This window comes from Bos indicus x Bos taurus, chromosome 27, assembly GCF_003369695.1.
Source record: "Bos indicus x Bos taurus breed Angus x Brahman F1 hybrid chromosome 27, Bos_hybrid_MaternalHap_v2.0, whole genome shotgun sequence".
Classification (NCBI taxonomy): domain Eukaryota; kingdom Metazoa; phylum Chordata; class Mammalia; order Artiodactyla; family Bovidae; genus Bos; species Bos indicus x Bos taurus.
The window spans coordinates 32,629,476-32,649,350 of NC_040102.1; the positions used below are offsets into that span (position 1 = coordinate 32,629,476).

The 19,875-nt window shown below is 48.9% G+C and overlaps 1 protein-coding gene across 2 annotated transcripts in view; it reads right to left on the reverse strand.

Moving 5' to 3' along the window:
• Positions 1-338: 338 nt before the first annotated feature.
• The window catches only part of RAB11FIP1 (RAB11 family interacting protein 1), a 32,786-nt gene continuing 13,249 nt past the window's right edge, over positions 339-19,875 (reverse strand). The window contains exons 2-6 of one of the 2 annotated variants that reach the window (XM_027529842.1): positions 15,015-15,454; positions 13,030-13,819; positions 10,023-11,750; positions 9,332-9,440; positions 339-1,396 (exon numbers count right to left, since the gene is read on the reverse strand). In XM_027529842.1, coding sequence (XP_027385643.1) covers positions 1,178-1,396; positions 9,332-9,440; positions 10,023-11,750; positions 13,030-13,819; positions 15,015-15,454 — 3,286 coding nt within the window. In that variant the 3' untranslated portion in view covers positions 339-1,177. The remainder of the gene's footprint in view (positions 1,397-9,331; positions 9,441-10,022; positions 11,751-13,029; positions 13,820-15,014; positions 15,455-19,875) is intronic. The other variant, XM_027529843.1, reaches the window with a different exon arrangement.

The following is a 19,875-nucleotide window of genomic DNA, read 5'->3' on the forward strand; positions in this document are numbered from 1 at the left end:
TCCAGGGGATCTTCCCAACCCAGGGATTGAACCCCCATCTCCTGCATTGGCAGGATTCTTTGCCGCTGAACCACCAGGGAAGCCCCGAAGAATCTGAACCGGTGATATTAGTTAAAAAGGGGTCCTAGTTTAAAAAAAAAAAAAAGTGTGTTAATCTAGTTTTAAAAACACAGCCATCTAAAAATAGATATCATCTTGCTCTTCACAATGTTATACTAAGGGGGGAAAATGCCAGGAAGCGCTGCCAAGGAAACCAGGGAGCCAAGCGAAGGCATGGGGGGAGAGGGCCAAGGGACCCCCTGCTGTGGCTCCACACCCCCCCCACCCCCACCCCCCCCCACCCCCTCCCCTGGTACAACCATTTTAGCAAGCACCTGGGGCACTTGATGCTAATCAAGGCACTGCCTTGGCCACTCCAGTCACAGGGATCCTGCGATCACCAGAGGAGGGGTTTTGACCAATTCCCTTGAGTGCAAAGTGACTCTAAGTCCCCTGGTCTGCTTCCCTCCATAGACACACACTCTCCATTGATAAAGAGCATATTTTAAAGGCTACTGTGGTGTAGAGGCTGATGTCTGGAAAAGGCGGCTTGTTATAAATCTCAAAGGCACACTGCACTCCTCTGCTCCAGTCGAAACAAAGGACTAAGTCCGAGGAGTCAAGTAGGTTTACATGGTATCAAAAATTTAGCATCTGCAGCCAAAATGCCACGCCTGAGCTATTCAAATGCCAAGAAGGTATGTGCAACACAGCCCCGATCGCCTGGTCCTTGTTATCTCACCTGCAGCTTTAAAGACCGGGGGGAGACGTACTTTAAAAATCTCAAAATCAAAGAAAGAAAATCCCAATGTTTAAAATACATTAATTAATACCCCCCAGTGCCATCTGAACCTCTGGGCCAGCATCAGATCTTATGACCATGTCTCCGGTCAGGCCATAAAATATTTACAACGTGGTTAAAGGCACAGTGGCATTTAAAAATAAAACCCTGGGAATGGACAGTGAAAAGATCCGTTGTAGTCATTGACCTGGCTTCCGTGGGTGGGAGGGACTCCTGCCAGATAACCTGGAAGGAAGATGGCAATCTGTGCCCGGCTCTCGGGCACAGCGAGTCCTCGGCCTCGGGAGCTGGTGGAGACAGACCCACGGCAGAGTCTCGATGCTGGAGGCTGGCGGATCACATCTTTCCTGCTTTTTTGCCAACCTGAGAGGGAACCCGGAGGATGTTCGGCGTCTCCTCCATGACCCTGACCAGCAGGTTGTCGATGTAGTCTTCCAGTTGGCGCACCTGACATTCCTTCTTGCTGATCGTTTCCTTCTGTTTGAGGACCAGCTGAATGAGCTCGTCGTGGGTCAGCTGCGCGTAGGCAAATGCGGGGTCCGAGGGCTTGTATTTCTTTGGTGGGGGGCGGGAAGCGGGGACGACAAGAAAATTGACAAAGTCAGCCAAGAGGTCAAACATCTCAGAGAAATACCGGGACTCCCTTGGTGATCCAGTAGCTAAGACTCCACGTTCCCAGTGCAGGGGACCCAGGTTCAGTCCCCAGCCAAGGAACTAGAGCCCACATCTGCAACTAAGAGTTCGCATGCCACAACTAAGATCCTGTGTGGCACAGCTAAAACCTGGCATAGCCAAATAAATAGATATTTATGAACAAATAACTATTTATACGTAAATAAAAGAAATACAGAAGAGGCAGCTTTTAGTGATTGAGTCTGTGATCTGAGTCTCCTGGGAATTCGTTTTCAATTTCCGTGGAAACCTATGACCAATGAAGCTTTCTGTAAAGGGCCAGAGAGTCAGTATCTCAGGCTGCACAGGCCACAGATGGCCTTTGCTGCACGTTCGTCTTTTGGTTTGGTTTTGGTTTTTTGTTTCATTACTTTTTCTTTTTCTTTTTTTTCCCTTTTGGTCCTACCATGAGGTTGGTATATTTAATTTATATTTCACTTATATGCAGAGTACATCATGAGAAATGCTGGGCTGGATGAAGCAGAAGCTGGAATCAAGATTGCTGGGAGAAATATCAATAACCTCAGATATGCAGATGACACCACTCTTATGGCAGAAAGTGAAGAACTAAAGAGCCTCCTGATGAAAGTGAAAGAGGAGAGTGAAAAAGTTGGCTTAAAACTCAACATTCAGAGAATTAAGATCATGGCATCCAGTCCCATCACTTCATGGCAAATAGATGGGGAAACAATGGAAACAGTGACAGACTTTATTTTCTTGGGCTCCAAAATCACTGCAGATGGTGACTGCAGCCATGAAATTAAAAGACGCTTGCTCCTTGTTAGAAAAGTTATGACCAACCTAGATAGCATATTAAAAAGCAGAGACATTATTTTGCCAACAAAGTCCGTCTAGTCAAAGCTACGGTTTTTCCAGTAGTCATGTATGGATGTGAAAGTTGGACTATAAAGAAAGCTGAGCGCAGAAGAATTGATGCCTTTGAACTGTGGTGTTGGAGAAGATTCTTGAGAGTCCCTTGGACTGCAAGATCCAACCAGTCCATCCTAAAGGAAATCAGTCCTGAAAATTCATTGGAAGGACTGATGCTGAAGCTGAAGCTCTGATACTTTGGCTACCTGATATGAAGAACGGATTCATTGGAAAAGACCCCAATGCTGGGAAAGATTGAAGGCAGAAGGGGGTGACAGAGGATGAGATAGTTGGATGGCATCACTGACTCAATGGACATGAGTTTGGGTAAACTCCAGGAGTTGGTGATGGACAGGGAGGCCTGGCATGCTGCAGTCCATGCCGTCGCAAAGAGTTGGACACGACTGAGCAACTGAACTGAACTGAACTGTGGTTGGTGGGATCTTATTTCCCCACCAGGGATTGAACCCGGGCCCTTGGCAGTGAAAGTGCAGAGTCCTAACCACTGGACCGCTGGGGAACGACCGATTTAAAGTGTGAAAATCATACTTGAGTCACAGGCTGCAGACCCCTGGACCAGCCTCTAGGCCTGGGGTTTAGAGATGTCACGACTGGAGGTCTGTGAACACCAGAACTGGCACAACCAGGTATCCAAGCGGACCCGAGCCCCAGGCTGAGGGGACCCGTGAAGAAACGCTAGTGGCAGACGACGCTAGGAAACACTCTCCTCCCAGTACAATACGTGAACATTTATCCCAGACAGACTGCTACTGCCTCCACTAGGCTCAAGAGACCTGCAATTAGGAGGACGGCCTGGGAGACCCCAGTCTAAGTCATCTCACTCTCAAAACCTATGCAGAGTCAAAGCCAAGGGCCACCACACAGCCACTGGTGGCGCCCCCTGGGGGTCCAGTGGCTGCAGCCGGGGCTGAGCGGCCGCCCCACTCCTGACCAGAGTAGGAGCCCCAGGGATTGCGATCATCACCTGGGAGGCCTGGAGTCTGACTGCACACTGCTCAGGCCCCAACCACAAGGAGACACAAGATGAGCGTTATGTAAACTAACACGTGGTACCAAGTCTCCAGAGAGATGGAGGAAATAAAAAAAAAAAACTAACTTTTCCTGAAGTCTGTGACTCAGGTTCGAAAGTTGAAAGAGACGAGGTTGTGGGGCAACCTCAAGACAGTTTTGCCTGCGGAACTCCGAGGTAATCATGGTTTCACCACCGTGCGGGTCAAACAGTTTTACTGAGAAAGGCCTAGAACTACCTGCTCCAAGAAGCAGTCACGGCAGGAGCAGGCGAACCTCGACACAGCATGAGAGAAGGCCCTGTTCGGTTCAGTGATGCAAACTGCCCGCACGCCAGCCAGAGTCCCAGAGAAATTCTGTCCCTCTTGTCCTGGCTACAGCACAATGATGGCTACTAACTTAGAAACTCCTGATGCTTCCATACATGCAGCAGGAGGCCTAGAAATAGGTGAGATGGTGGTGTTTGTTTAGTTGCTAAGTCGCGTCTTACTCTTTTGCGACCCCATGGACTGTAGCCCGCCAGGCTCTTCTGTCCATGGAATTTCCCAGGCAAGAATACCGGAGTGGGTTGCCATTTCCTCCTCCAGGGGATCTTTCTGACCCAGGGATCAACCTATGTCTTCTGCATTGCAGGTGGGTTCTTTACCACTGAGCCACTAGGGAAGCCCCTGAGATACTTGTCAAAAACTGTGTCTCATTTTTAATCTTTTTTTTTTTTTTTTTTTTTAGCTTGTTGAAGGCAGACACTCACAGGGTCCCCCTCTCTGGACCTCCATCATCCTATTTGTGACTTTCAAAACAACCCTTTCAAAAAAGTTGCATTTCTGGGAAAGAACTCTGGAGATTGGTTGTGCAACAATAGGAATGCCCTTAACACTGCTGAAAATGGACACTTTAAATACAGTTGAGGGGGTAAATTTTATGTTTATTTTATCACAATTTTTTTTTCAAAGTGGCATGTCTGTTTACATATCCTACCAAGAAAACAAGTAGTCTTTGTAAAAACAATAGCCAAGAATATATCCTCAAGGAGTTTTAGATTATACTTCTGTCACAGAAAGATTTTATCTGTTCAACAATATTGATTACAGGACTTCCTGGGTGGCGCGGTGGATAGAAAGGCAATGCAGAGACATGGGTCCCACCCCTGGTCGGGGAAGATCCCACATGCCGTGGAGCGACTGAACCTGCATACCGCAACTGCTGAGCCCGTGGCCTAGGCCCCGCCAGGCACGACCACCGGAGCCCACACGCCCCAGACCTGTGCTCCCACTGGAGAAGCCCCGGCAGTGAGAAGCCACGGGGAAGAGCAGCCCCTGCTCGCGGCAACTAGAGAGAGCCCTCGGGCAGCAACGAAGACCCAGGGCAGCCGAAAATAAATAAGTAACCTCCTCTTAAAAAAAAAAAAAACATACTGATTACAGAAGACGTTCGCAGGAGCATCTGGGAGATAGAAGCAGAGGCTGACACCTGGAGGGAGAGTGCTCCTCGAGAGGAGGCGCCAGGTCCCCACAGGGTCTGACACACCCGGGGCTTCACCTGAGGTGCAGGGCGTCAGGGTCCAGGGGGACAGGACGTGCTCCAGGAGCTGGACAAACCAGAGGCCGTGGCTGCCTGGGTGATGGGGGCAAGCTTCAAAGATGGAGTAGTAACCTCTGCCCCAGACTCTGAAGATGAATTAACATTAATTTTCTGTTCATGTTTGACAGAAAACAACAAAGTTCTGTGAGGCAATTATCCTTCGATTAAAAATTAATTTTTTAAAAAATTAATTTTGCCCGCAATAACAGAATCGTGTTTTGAACTGTGAAAAAAAATATATTTATTTATCATAGAAAATCTCAAATCCAGAAGAAGGGAAAAAATTATCACCCATAACTCCAACACTTAACACTTGGGTCTCATTGGTAATGGGCGTTCTTTGTGATAACTTTAGCCTCATACAGAATCAAGTTTTATGGCTTTTGAAAATTGGGTATTTTGTGAGCATTTTCCCATCATTAAATTTTAGAAAAATTGCTTTTTAAATGGATGTTTTAAACTTAATTGTATTTTAACCATATCTCTGTTGCTGGTCATTTAAGTTGGTTTCAGTTTTCACAATTATATAAGAACACATTTAAAGGCGTGAACATAAATCTTTGGTCATATCCCTACACACTTCCCTAAGACCAAGGCACAGAACTGAAGTGGCATGCACACTTAAGATAACTCCTGAGTGTTAGTCGCTTAGTCGTGTCCGACTCTTTGTGACCCCATGGACTATAGCCCACTAGGCTCTTCTGTCCATGGGATTTTCGAGGCAAGAATATTGGAGAGGGTTGCCATTCCCTTCTCCAAGGGATCTTCCTGACCCAAGGATCAAACCCAGGTCTCCTCCTCTGCAGGCAGACTCTCTTCCATCTAAGCCGCCAGGGAAGACTAGCGGGACCTCCTACAAAATGTCAAACAGGTCTTCCATTTGGATTCTGTAATCTGAAGAAGAAATGATGCAGGACTTTGAAATCATCAGAAATTCCTATTTATGTGACGACTAAAAAAATTAAAAAGCAATCCAGCAGTCACAGAAAGTAAGCAAGGGCCATGGAGAGGAAGAGGTGCAAAGAAAACACCCATCAACTCAGGAAACGATAGTTCCATTGGCACATGTTTCCTTCCAGGACTTTCACATTGGACTTTTCCCCCATCGTTTTACCAAGAATGACGTATATTCACGCTGGTCTCCCACTCTCCCCATATAATTTGACAGAAGACTTTTTGGCTCTAGTTGGCTGTGTTATTTTTAAATGGAAGTGTGAAAGCCACCTGAATAAATAATACATTCCTAGTTATTAATCATCTATAAAAGATGGTGGCCCTAACACAATAACCAAAAAAGAAAAGAAAAAAGCCATTATAGTAACGATTCAGCTAGGTTTTCATAACTTTAGCCATGCAGTTTCTTTCCCTAACCTCTCTCTCACTTTGCAACATTCCAAAGAGTAGTTATTTTCGTAAGTACTGTTTATGCCTTGGTACAAAGCACCTATTCTATGGCCGGCCAATGGCAGTCTCCAGGAACCTTTCCATATTTACTCAGAGGAGTTACCAGGTCTGGTCCGGGACCAACAGCTCTGTTACAGCCAGGCAGAGGGGCAGCAGTGGGGCTTACAGATCAGGAGCAACATAAGTAACGGTTGCCTTGGTTTTAAGGCAAGTTACTGTCAGTCGGGGCCCGGAGATAAGCCCCTGATTAAGTGAGCTTGGACGAGTAAACAGAGCAGGGGACCAAGGGTCTTGCTGACTTCCCGAAAGCTAGGTGTTTGTTTCTCTTTGGAGCCAAGCTGCATTCCACTGTTAAAGGAAGAGGGGTGGGGAGCTGCGAAATGACCCTGGTTTTCATTATCGTCCCTTTCGTCCTGTTCTTTTGCCCCATTTCCTGGTAAATATCATGCATGCCAGGAAGACAAGGGCTGCTTCTCCTAACACAGCCAAAGAAGCCAGCCAAGCCGGGCTGGGGAAGTTACAGCCAGTCCATCTTTAGGCTCGGGCTGAAAGACCATAGGTACACAATTCTGGATACAGCCGATCATTTTCAGGCTGATGCCCTGTTAGCACGGACTACAGGGAGGAGATGGCAAGATGGCTGGAAAATGCTAAGTGGTTTTCAGCAACAGTTTCTTATCACCACTCTGCCTCTTGACCCAGAACTCAGATCTCTGGCTTTCAGTGGACAACCTTCAGCCCAGTTGCTAGAGGCAAAGGTGCAACAGAGCCAGAGGCATCAGCCATCACCCCGCACTTAAAAATACCTGCAGGAGTGAAGGAGATGTGAGCAAAAGTTTTGTTTTTAAAAAACACAAAAACTGGGACTTCCCTGGTGGTCCAGTGGTTTAGAGTCCGTGCTTCCACTGCAAGGGGCATAGGTTCGATCCCTAATCAGGGAACTTAGATCCTGTATGCTAAGCGGTGTGCCCCCGAATTGCCCCCAAAAACAGAAAAAAAACCCCACAAAAACTATTTGACATCCTGGAGTCCGTGGGACTGTACAATCTATGATTAAGTGAAACTTCTAGACATCTGCAGTAAAACAGAAATGAAGTTTATGTCTCCCAACTGTAGTCTGCAGGGTCGGTTAGGAAACACAACGTGTTTCCACGTGCCTGAAACACAACACATCTCCTCTCATTAACAGTCCCCTGTCACTCAGTAGATCATTCTCCTCCGTCCCTGTGACAATGAGCCAAAGACAAAGAGGTTGGTAGCAAGGCAGGACTCAATCCCTCTGGTTCTAGAACCGGAAAGGGCAGGATGGAGACACTCTCCCCAGCAGAACTCATGGGGGTGAGAGGTGGGGGGTGGTTTTGGTTTTGGGGGGAGGAGCTGCTTTTTTCAGTGGTAGCCACTCAAGCTTTTTACAGGGCAGAGATCCTCTCATCAAGCAATAGTCTTCCTGGAAATTCAGCTTAAGGAAATCAACTACAAGAAGGGGAAAGTCCTATGCAAGAAACTATGGACTACAGTGTTATTCATATCGAAAAACAGAGAACAAGCTAAATAGCCAATTACCCAACTGGGGAGTGGGCAAGTACAGACGAGCATAACCATTTCAAAGAATAATTAAGTAGCAACGTGCAGAAGTGTGCATGATAAAAACTAAGCCAACAAGACGATTTCAGAGAGTTTCCACACAGGCAATGGGGCTGGAGACCCATCCTTCTGCTACTATCTTACATTCATCAGTGGACATTGAGGCCTATGAACCAGAAGTTGATAAAGAGCAGGAGGTTGCATGGCCTGAAATGAATTCCTCACATATTTCCTACTAACTGTGAAGGGGAAAAAACAGCTACTCTGCACTGAAGAACCCAGTGGACACCACCTAACCTAAGTCACCAAGTTAACACCCCACTAAGAGGACAGGGTGCCATGGGCCCTTTACACGACACACTGGGAAGGGCGTGTTTTTCCTGTAGTTAATACCTGCCGAGAAGACCCAGCCTCCACCAAACCACGAGTAGACGTCAGGCAAAGCCAAATGGGAAAATTCTACCAAACAACTGTTCTAAACTCTTGAAAAAGGTCAACGTCTCCAAAGACAAAAAAAGGTGAGGAACCGTTCCAGAGTAAAGGAGATCCTCGAGACAAGATATCAGGGTCTCTTGGTGACCCTGGACTGGGAAACAAAGAAGAAAGGCCACCACTGGGACAAACTGGTGACATTGAAATACGGACAACGGATGAGAAAACAGTGTGATATGCCTGTTAAATTTCTTCATTTTGATAAGTACCCTTATTCTTAGGAATTACACACTTAAGTATTTAGGGGTAAAAGGAGCATGACGTGGGCAAGTTACTCTCAAATAATTCAGGGGGGAAAAGTGTATGTACATACAAAGAGAATGGAGAAGGAGAGGGTGAGCGTGATAAAGCAAATCTGGTGAAATGCCAATAAGCTGGTGGATTGGGGTGAAAGGCGTACAGGAGTTCTTTGTGCTACGCTTGCAACTTTTCTCAAGTTTGAAATCACTTCAGAATAAAGTTACAAGAAAAGGCTATCTGTGCCACAGTTACAACTACAAGAATTTTACCTTCTTGCCAAAAGATACGAAAGGACGCATGGGGAAAAGGAGAATGTCTGTTTGCATGACCCGGGGTGGGGGGGTGGGAGGTGACATATTCTTCTCATTAAAAAGAAGTACTGGTTGCCAATCGTGTTGCTTCACACACACACACACACACACACACACACACAAATCCAACAACAGCCAAATGACTATGAGGGGAAAAATTGAGTATGCCATGGGAGATGTAGGGGCTTCCAAAGATCATCCAAAGACAGAGATGTGTGGTTGAGTCATCCCGGGGTTCCCCACCACCCCCGGGAGCTGTCTGCCGTGGAGACTCAGACTAACCTGCCTGCTCCCAGAAAAGACATACCTTCATCCCGGCTTCGTTGATCAAGTTCTCACTCACGATCGCGGTAGTTCCCGAGGTGGAGTTAGAGACCTTGGGGGCTGTCGTGTTCATCGGCTTCACGGGATGAAGTCTGGAAGAGAAGGGGGAAAGGACCCTTAGACCTGCGGGAACCACAACACCGAGGGACCACCTCTCTCGGGGGCGGGGGGGTGGGTGGCAACCAGCGAGGCAGGCAGCAGGGGAGCCTGGAGACACGCGCAGAGCCCTGGAGCCCTGCAGAGCTCCAACAGACAAGCCAGCTTCCCACCGGGTGGGGTTTTCATAGAGTAAGCTGTCCACCCGGCTGGTTTTTCCCACTCAAGTCTCAGCTGGCCTCTGAGACCAGGAAAGAAAACTCGGCTCCTGATGCTTCTCTGCAAGGAGAGCTCCATATCAGACAGGGCAGGACAATCCCCACTCTGTCTCAGGATGGCCGCTGCTGCGACGTTCTTGCTCCAAGACACAGGGGTGTCGTCTCTGGGGGGCTCCCAGCCCAGGGGACGGCCTTGCCAAAGACGCTCTGCTGTCAACACCAGGGGGACACGCACTGCCAGGACAGCTGTGCATGAGCAGGCCCTCACGCCTGGAGACAGAAGCAGGGGTGGGGAGTCGGGGCAGGGGGGCTGGCTTACACTCCCGAGGACAGTTCCCCCCGGTCCACACCGGCTCTCACCTGTGCTTGGCCGGCCTGCTTCCAGTGCTCGGCTGTGTCTCTGAGGGGGAGACCCGGGCCTGAAGAAGCGGCTTCCTCTTGCCGGGATTTTCCACGTTACCCGCGGAGCCCTCGGCTGTTGCTTTTTTTTGAGATTCTGCTGTATTGGTATGGGGGGTGTCAGAGTGTGCAGAGGGGGTAAAGGAGTGTGTGGCAGGAAGCGGGGGAGGGGTGGGGGAGCTGGACACAGGGGACCCCAGGGCAGCGGCTGGAGGCCGAGGCGGGCTCCCATCTCCGGCTGGTCCTGCCTTCCCGCCATTGCTGCCGGGTCCTGGGGTCTGTTCTACAGAAGCCGGGGCGGTTGCTCCCGGCGTGGGGTCATGCAGGCTTCCTGCTGCTGACCCGCCAGCCTCCTCACTGGGCGTCCTCTCCCCCTCAAGCTGGACAGGCCCCGTGCTGGAGGACAGAGCCCCTCCTCCCCAGCCTGCCACCAGGGCCGCCCCTCCGCCACCTTCAGGCTGATCGCCTCTCTCGTCCTCCGACTCAACCTCTGGGATGGAGGGCAGGGTCAGGTCCAGATGGGCCACGCCTGGGGGCTTGGCCTCACAGGGGGCCTGGAGGCCCCGCAGGGGGTCGGACAGCAGACCTTCATGGTCACTGGCTTTGCTCTGGTTCCATGCCATCCGGGTGTTGTCTCCCTGACTCCTGAAGAGGGGACCAACCCTCCCTGAGCCGATCGTCGGCTGGGGACCCCCTGAGAAGCTCCCCTTGGAGGAGGGGCAGGGAGTGTGAGTCGCCAGGGCCGGGAGCCGCGGTCCGGTCACGGCCGCCCCCTCCTGGGAGTCTCCCATGTCCATCGCGTTTCTGGGAGTGGCCTCTGGTGGCGTTGGCTCCTGTGGGACCCCTCTGTCCCCATGAACCAGCCTGGGGTTCTCCTCCCCAGCCTCTTCTGTGGAGAGCTTCTTGGAAAACAGCGCCTGCTTCTTGGTATCCTTTCCGCCACCACGGGCATCCGGATCCATCTCTTCATGTCCCTGCGTCATCGCGGAGTCGGGTGTGGGGGCCGACTCCCCCGTGTGGAGGCGGGGCGCCATTTCTTTAACTGCAGGACTCAGCCTGCCACCCCCACCTGCATCCTTCGCAGAGTCTGGGTCCTCCCTGCTTGGGGGCTTTCCAGCGGGGCTGCCCCTCCTGCCTCTCCCGGGCGCAAGGGCAGATGCTACTTCTCGGGCCTCGTCCGATGAAGCGATATCACTTTGTTGTTCCTGCCAGGGAGACCCCAGAAGCCCTCCTTCTTGTCCCTCTTCAGGCTGTGTCCGGAGAGACTGTGCCAGGTCGTTAGTACTGGTCTTCTCTGGTGAATAGTCTTCCCTCCCTCCAGTCAGCGGAACGGGTGTCTGCTTGGAAAGCAAGCCCACAGCGTGGAGATCAATATTTGGAACTCGGGTCTGAGTCTCCTTTTCCAACTCTAGTTCCAGGAGCGAAGGCGGTTCTTCGGAGCTGGCTTGGCCCGGGTCTGCAGAGGGCCAGTTCTTAATTGGGGTGGATGTGGAGATGGGGGCCGCTATGGGAGAGGAGATAGAGGAGGAGCCCGAAGGGGACTCAGAGGATGGTGTCTCTGAGTCATGCCCCGTTTTAGAAGAGACAGGTACCTGCCCAGAGCCGGAAGCGAGAGTGGAAAGAAAGAGGGGGGAGTTAGTGGAAGGAGGGGGCCTGGGTGCGGGCCGAGCCTCTGGAGACACTTCCGGCCTGCAAAAAGGACAAAATAAAACCTGCAGGTCAGTTGCAGATGCAACATGAGAGGCAAGAGATATGTAAAACTATAGTCTTTCCAAAGATGAGAACTCTTTTTTTTTTTTTTTAAATATATATTGGGGCAGTACCTTCAGAAGTTACACCAATATATTTTTTTTAATATATATTGGGGCAGTACCTTCAGAAGTTAAAGAAGGAACACCAATATATTTTTTTAATATATATTGGGGCAGTACCTTCAGAAGTTAAAGAAGGAACACCAATATATTTTTTTTAATATATATTGGGGCAGTACCTTCAGAAGTTAAAGAAGCAACACCAATATATTTTTTTAACTATATATTGGGGCAGTACCTTCAGAAGTTAAAGAAGGAACACCAATACTTAACCCATAAAAGGCATGCTTTTATCATCAAGCACATCTGCTACAGAAAGGTCTGTTGCAATAGAAACAGAAAGGTCCCGGGAAAGCAACAGCCTGCAGTCTCTTCTGGTGATAAAAAAACCATCTGAAAAAACTCAGAGCCATTCAAGGCACACCACAGGGCAAGAGGCAGATTTTGAAGCGGAACTCTGTGTGTGTGTGTGTCTCTGTCTGTGTGTGTCTGTGTCTGTGAAATCAAAATAGGCAGAATCTCAAAAAAAAGTCTCTCCCACCCCAGCCAGTAGGAATACCATGACGGTGAATATGAGTCATGCCAAAAAGCAGAACCCCCGAGGCTCTTGCAACAAGGTGCAGAGTGAACACACAGAGGACCGCCCAGGCACACTCAACAGGGGACCAAGGGGCTCTTGTGTCAGCAAACCCACACCAAAGTGCAAGGAGAGAATACATCTGCCTCCAACGAAATACGCAGGAAGAACAGACTGATCCCCAGTTCTGCACGTACCACCACCATGCAAACCTGTTGTTTTTCCCAGACCCTGACACTCAGAATCTGCTACAAAACCTGGGCGCTCCACTATGCTCTGCTTATCTCACTGAGATGGACAGACCAGTCCTGCCTACTTTTGCCAGAAGCAAAAAATATTTGCAGGGGAAACATTTGTGGCTAAGATATCTGGGGCAAAGATACTTACTGGGGATATGCCGGACAAGGGACAGACCACGCCTGCTGGCAGAGGCCCTGGGCTGGGACACGGAGGGGCTGGCTAAGAGCGACTTAGACTAGTAAACCCCGGCTGCTACAGGGACCATCATAGACCAACAAGCAAGGCCCGCTCTACAGTAGGCCTGACTGCCAGGGTCCCCGCAGGGAGGGCCGAGACTCACCGGGGTTTCACGGCTCTGGTCTGGGGAGCCCTGGGCGAGAAAACAGGTGGGACAGGCGCAGCCTTGGGCTCTGGGTCAGCTTCTGGTTCTGGGAGCTGCTCATCTTCAAAGGGGTTCAGTGCTCGGCCCGGTCCAGCGGCAACAGGCGCAGCCTCTTTGTCCGATTTCTTCACAAGGTCGTCGGCAGGCCCCGGCTGGTGCTCCCCGGCCCTGAGCGCGGTGGGCGCTCCCTCCCTCTCCTTCCCTGAGGCGGCAGCAGGAGGGCTTTCACCCTCGCTGCCCTTGGCCGTGTCCTTCTTTCCCGGCACTAAGAAGGGCAGAGCTGGCTTCTTGTTCTCCTGTTTCTTGCTCTCTTTGGTTTCCTTTGCAGCCTCCAAGGTCGCCGGGGCCGCGTTCTCCCGAAGGTCCCTGCTGACCTGCGGCTGGTAGGACGGCAGGGACATAGACTTGAGGGCGTCCTTTGTGGAAGACTCGGGAGGCACCGCGCCTGCTTCCCCAGGCTCCCTCCAAGGCCGAGAGGCCAGGTTTTCCGTAGATGAGAACCACCGCTTCTTCCTGAGGTCTTGGGGGGATGGGGAGGGGGACGGGGAGACATCCTTGGTCTCGGTCTTGGCCTCGGGCGGCTCCACGTAGACGTGGTTCCCATTGATACAGACGTTTGAGCGGGAGAGGGCATCGTTCTTAGACCGGAGGCCGCCCAGGAAGGAGAGGCCTTCCTTCTTGGGGAGACTGAAGTTGACCTGGTTCAGCTGCTTAGGATCTGCGCTTGCTGTCCTCTTGTGAGACAAGACTGCGGGGAGAAGACCCAAGAACCAAGGGGGTTAGAAATTAAGAGAAAGCAGCATCTGAGTCCTTATTTTGGTTGTCACAGCTGAGCGGGGTGTTTACTGGCATCCAGCAGGCGGAGGCCAGGATGTTGCTAGAGATGCCACAGAATACAGGAAGGCTCCCGTAACAAAGAGCTACCCACCCCAAATGTCAATGGTGTCGAGGTCAAGAAACTCTGCAAGGACCAGGGAGAAGGGCAGTGCTCTTGGCTGGGTTGCAGAATCTGGCCAGTGGTAGGGAACTGGTCACTGAATTTCAAAATACCCAGTTAATTCAGAGTTAAGGGAATTGGATTCCTCAGCTTTCATTAGGAACGTATTTCAAGGGAACTCAATATAATACCTGATGAATTAATGAACTATCAGAATTATTGTAAGGTTCTATGGTTTTATCCTTAATCTAAAAACAAAAAAGCAAACAAAAACCTTGCATGCTAGCCCCAAAAGCTTGTACGAATGCTCATCAGTTTTAGAGCCAGACATTATGAGAAAGGAATTTACACATTCCTAGAAACTAGAGGGGAGAAGGCAATGGCAACCCACTCCAGTACTCTTGCCAGGAGAATCCCATAGATGAAGGAGGCTGGTAGGCTGCAGTCCATGGGGTCGCTAAGAGTCGGACACGACTGAGTGAATTCACTTTCGCTTTTCACTTTCATCCACTGGAGAAGGAAATGGCAACCCACTCCAGTGTTCTTGCCTGGAGAATCCCAGGGACAGGGGAGCCTGGTGGGCTGCTGACTATGGGGTAGCACAGAGTTGGACACGACTGAAGTGACTTAGCAGCAGCAGCAGCAGAAACTAGAGGACTTAGAAATAGAGAAGACTTCCTAACCTTAGTTAGTACTCTTAAGTACCCACCGTCATCACCATTACGATGACCACTGGCACCAGCATTTCCAGCACCATCAGTAAAAGCACCACCACCATCATCATCATCACTACTACTATAACCACCACCATCTACACCATCCCCACCATCATCACCACTACAGTAACCACTGCCATCAACACCATCCCCCAACACCATCCCCATCACCATTACTGTAACCACCACCATCTACACCATCCCCACCCCCACCACCAAGATTTGTTCGTTTCTTCTCTTCCAAAGCAAAGGAGGGGGAGAAGCCAAGTGAGAAGGAGGAGGAGACTCACCATCCGAGGCAGAGGAGGACTCGTCCTCGTCATCATCCTCCCACCGGGACTCGAAGTCTCCAGGACGAAGCATCACTTTGTCTGACTTTGAGGTTGGCAGGACGGACATGGACTGGGAAAGCGGCGTTCTCTGCAGGTTGGACTTGGAAAACAAGGTCTTGATCTTTGACTTCTTCTTCTTGTCTTTGGAAGGAGCTTCGTCATCGCTGTCAGCCGAGGGCGTCACGTGGGGGACGATGGCTGACACCGTATCGGACGCGCTGTCCTTATTCTTGCCCTTGATCTTGTCCTTCAGTTTCCCAAACGGGTTCCGAGACTTGTCTTTCATGGAAAGGTCAAACATGCTCGCAGTCATGTTGTTTCTCATAAACTGGATGTCAACCTCAATTTCTCCTCGCTCTTTATCCTTCTTCCCGGGTTTGGATTTCAAGGTGTACCACCTAGGAGGAGAAAGGCTGAGAGGTTAACTTTGAATTTAAGAGCCTAAAACAATGCTCACAGTCCTTTATCTGGCGCCTCCTCTCTGCTACTGCCAGCCTCATATAGAAACACATCCTATGCTCCCTTCTTTGGGGAACGTGGGGAGAGGGGAGGGGAGGGGAGGGGAGGGCAGAACTCATAGTTTTATTTCTGGGAAGACACCCACTAGGCAGTACAGGATCTGATTCTGTGCTTAGTGTACAAGTCATAGTCACTCAGTCACGTCCGACTCTTTACAACCCCACAGACTGTAGCCTGCCAGGCTCCTTTGTCCACGGAATTCTCCAGGCAAGAATACTGGAGAGGGCTGCCATTTCCTTCTCCAGCGGTACTTAGTGTATAGTCACCTAAAATCCTGATTCAGTAGAGAGTTATTTTTAAGAATAATATACACATTCCATCAAATCATTTCCTATGACTGGCTCTGACTGGTTTTTTCCTTCAAAGGGGTAAAACAGCTACAAAGATAAAGTGCAAATTTACAAGAGTATCTCAGAGAAAAGCAAGGGTTTGTAGAACAGTCCCTTCCAGGGAGTAATGGAAACTGCAAAACAGAGTAAAAAATATCTATTTAAAAAAAAAAAAAGAGTGAAATAAGCCAGAAACAAAGTGACAAATACTGTATGATTCCAGGGATGTGAGGCTTTCCCTGCATGAAAGTGTTCCTCGCTCCGTTGTGTCTGACTCTTTGCGATTCCGTGGTCTACACCCTGTCAGGCTCCTCTGTCCATGGGATTCTCCAGGCAAGAATACTGGAGTGGGTTGCCATTCCCTTCTCCAGGGGATCTTCCCAACCCAGGGATCGAACCCGGGTCTCCTGCATTACAAGCAGATTCTTTACCGTCTGAGACACCAGGGTAGCTTAAGGCCCCTAGACGAGTCAAATTCAGAGACAGGAAAGAGAATGGTGGGTGCCAGGCGCTGGGGGTGGGGGTGAATGAGGAGTTAGCGTTTAACGGGTACAGAGCATCAGCTGGAGGATAAAAAGTTTGGGACCTGGGTGGTGGGGACAGTTGCACAACAGTGTAAAAGTAAGTAATGCCACAGAACAAGAAACACAGTTAAAATGGTCACTTCTGTTACATGTATTTTACCACAAGGGGAAAAACAAGAAACTGAGAGGAGACGCCCATCTCCAGCTTAACGATCAGAAAAAGGAATGTTTCAAGCATGATTCAAGTATTTCACTTGGTCCTTTGCAAACAACCTCACGATACGGCAAATGACATCCTATCAGCCCAGGAAAGACAAACTGCAGAGAAAGGAAACCTCTCCTTGGCATGTTCCATCGGGTGAATTGCAAAAATGTGAGCCCGGTGAGTGGCACGACTTCCACTGAACAAACAACTCCAAATACAGGGCCTCCCCACAGCCACCCCCGGGGTCACGTTCACATACTGAGAACCACACTCTCATGTTCTTCTCGGTGACCTATTTAAGAGCTGAGGGCTATGGACTTTAAGGAAATGATGGTTTTGCCCAAATAAACACAATTTCCTCTTTCACCTTCAGCTTGTCTTACTCACCCGGCGTATTGCTGCCCCCACTGTCTTAGCTCATTCTGCACTTAAAGGGGCAGAGGGAAGCAGAAACATACTGAGAAATGTCCTCTAAGTCTCATGAGAATGGCATGAAGTAGACAGTATACCCACTTTACAGATAAGGAAAATTGAGGCTCACAAGTTAGGTAACTTGTACAAGGTCTTGCAATTGTTAAAAGGCACAGCCAGGACTCTGAACCAGCTCTGCAGTTTCCCTAAAGCTCCTTTCTCTACACCAAGATTCCAACTTAGCACTCTCTTTCTGAACTCATCCTGGATGGGCCATCTCTTATGATATACAGGAAAAAAAGGGCTGGAATTAACATTCTTTATGAAGGAGGCTTAAGCTTCCAATTTAAATGTTCTAAGTCAAAAGACGAGAAGGGGGAAAGCCCCTATCGCTGACCTCAGCCTTAAGTCTCAAGGCTGTACGGAAAGTCCAGACTTACACTGGGTTGGCAAAATACAACCAAGGCCTGAGAACATGGTGGGAGCTGCAGTTTTGGATCTTTAGAAGAAAGCATTTAGGATCTTCAAAACTATAGTTCACAGCTGGAGGAGAAGGGAGATGCATGGTCTTTACAGACAGCCTCGCCTGCCAGCCTGGTATCTTTCCATTACACCTCCAGGGCCTCACGGAGAACAGTTTGCATATCTGTCATTTAGATGTTGAGAGGATTATTTGTATCTTTCTCTCCTGACAGTCATGTGCTGACGTGGTAGCCTTGGTGATGAGGAGTGGCTAGCCTTAGTAAATACCAAGGGTAGGCACCTGAAAAGGGGAAGTTGCTGAGAGCTGAACTTGGAGGCTCAAATGACAACACAGACCACAAGGGGAGACCTCACCTCTCCACCAGGGCCTCCTCCCAGCTCTTTCACAGCCTCTCTGCTCACCCTCCCAGGGGATGCAAAGACTCCTGACCTTCAAAGAATACCACTTGCCCTTTCCCCCGGATGGGGCTGCCTTCCCCAAAGTATCAACATCAAAGCCTGTTTATTCTGAGTGAAGCTGCAGCCAACCCCAGGATCCTCCCCGAGGGCCTATTACCACCTGATGCATGGGTTCAGTCCCTGGGCACAAGAGTGGGATTTGTTTTGGAAATTTCCAACGCCACCAGGAGGTGTGAACATGCACTCCGACTGTTCCTGTCGCTTATTTTCACCAGCAAACCCCAAACCAAAGGCCAGGTAGCCAAGAACAACCACTGGGATATTTAAGGATGGGAAAGGCAGGCTGAATCCCAGGCAGGGAGGCAGCCCCCTCTCAGTCTGTGCTGGATTCATCAAAGCTGGAAGGGAAGACAGGAACTGTTTCAGCAACATTACCCTGATCATTAAATCCACACAGCTGAAGCAAGGGAGCTTTGACACAAGCATAATTTGATAGTTCATGAAAACCATGATCCAGAAATGTCTCACCCTAAAAAATTTCAAACCAGGACATATTTGTGGGTTTCAACACTGAAGCATTGGTTCAGTTTTTCAGTGTTTCTGTGAGTTTGATGTCCAGTGTACTTAATTCCAGCATGTCACGGAAGTAGTTCATAAATAATCAGGTCCCAGCGTGGCCACACAGCATGTGATGTCAGCCTGGGTAGGACCCAGCACCACCCTTCACATCAGCCCAGAAAGTTTGAGTTATCTCAGAAATTAGGGCTGGGTTTTCCCAGTACAAAGGGCAGAGTACAGACAGAAAGCCATAATTCTAATGCAGAAGGTTTATTTTTAAGCCTCTATTCTTAAAAAAATCCTGCAACCCATCAAAAAAGTGAAAAGTAAAAGGATCCCCTCTATAAACAGTCATCTTTACTTATAATTAAAATTTAGTTCTTCCAAAGTTAAGAGGATCTTTGAATATACAGCAAGAGACAGGACACGTACATAAACTATATTGTAAAGTAATAACAGCAACTGTTATTTTACAATGATGCTTTTACAAAATGAAGATTTTCAAGAAGACTCGTAAAAAGAACTTTTCTTAACAAATGTAAGTTTCTGATAGCCTTTAGATAATACCACTAAACCAAATAACAAATGACAAAAATTTTGCTGTGCTGTGCTCAGTCATGTCTGACTCTTTGCAACACCACAGACTGTGGCCCTCCAGGCTCCTCTGTCCCTGGAATTTTCCAGGCAAGAATACTGGAATGGGTTGCCATTTCCTACTCCAGGGGATCTTCCTGACCTAGGGATCAAATTCTCGTCTCCTACATTGGCAGGCAGATTTTTTATCACTGTACCACCTGGGAAGCCCAATAAATGACAAAACTCAACTGAAAAACCTGTTTACTTCATCCAGATCAATAGGAATCAATTACATGGAACTGAACGAACTGATGAGTGTGGTTTACAACTTTATGACTTTGTGGAAACTATACTAACTTTAATCTTTGTTTCGCAGAAAAACCTTTTCTCCTATGCTATGACCTACAACAAATCGAAAAAGTATACCTCTGTAAACAAACAAATGAAAAAATAATAACAGGCATAGGGTAAAAATTCCAATCATACAAAATGGTCTAAAATGAAAACTTTAATCTCCATGTCCCTCAGTCAGGCGAGGGTTTTGGGAATAAACATTCAAGCAAAAAATGCCTATTATCCAAACAGGCTGCCCAACTGTTTGGGGATTTTTTGGTTTGGGGTCTTCTTGGTCAAACATAAGACAAAGCTAAACAGCTAAAAATACAGAAAAGTTCATTTAAGGCTTTTACCCTTTCAAAAAGATGTCTTATGAAGAAAGCAACAAGGGAATGTAAAAGAAGAGAATGAACAGGGTACAGAATGCAGGACACAGGGTCTGCCTCCCGAGGGGCCTGACTGGGGGACTAGAGTCCAGA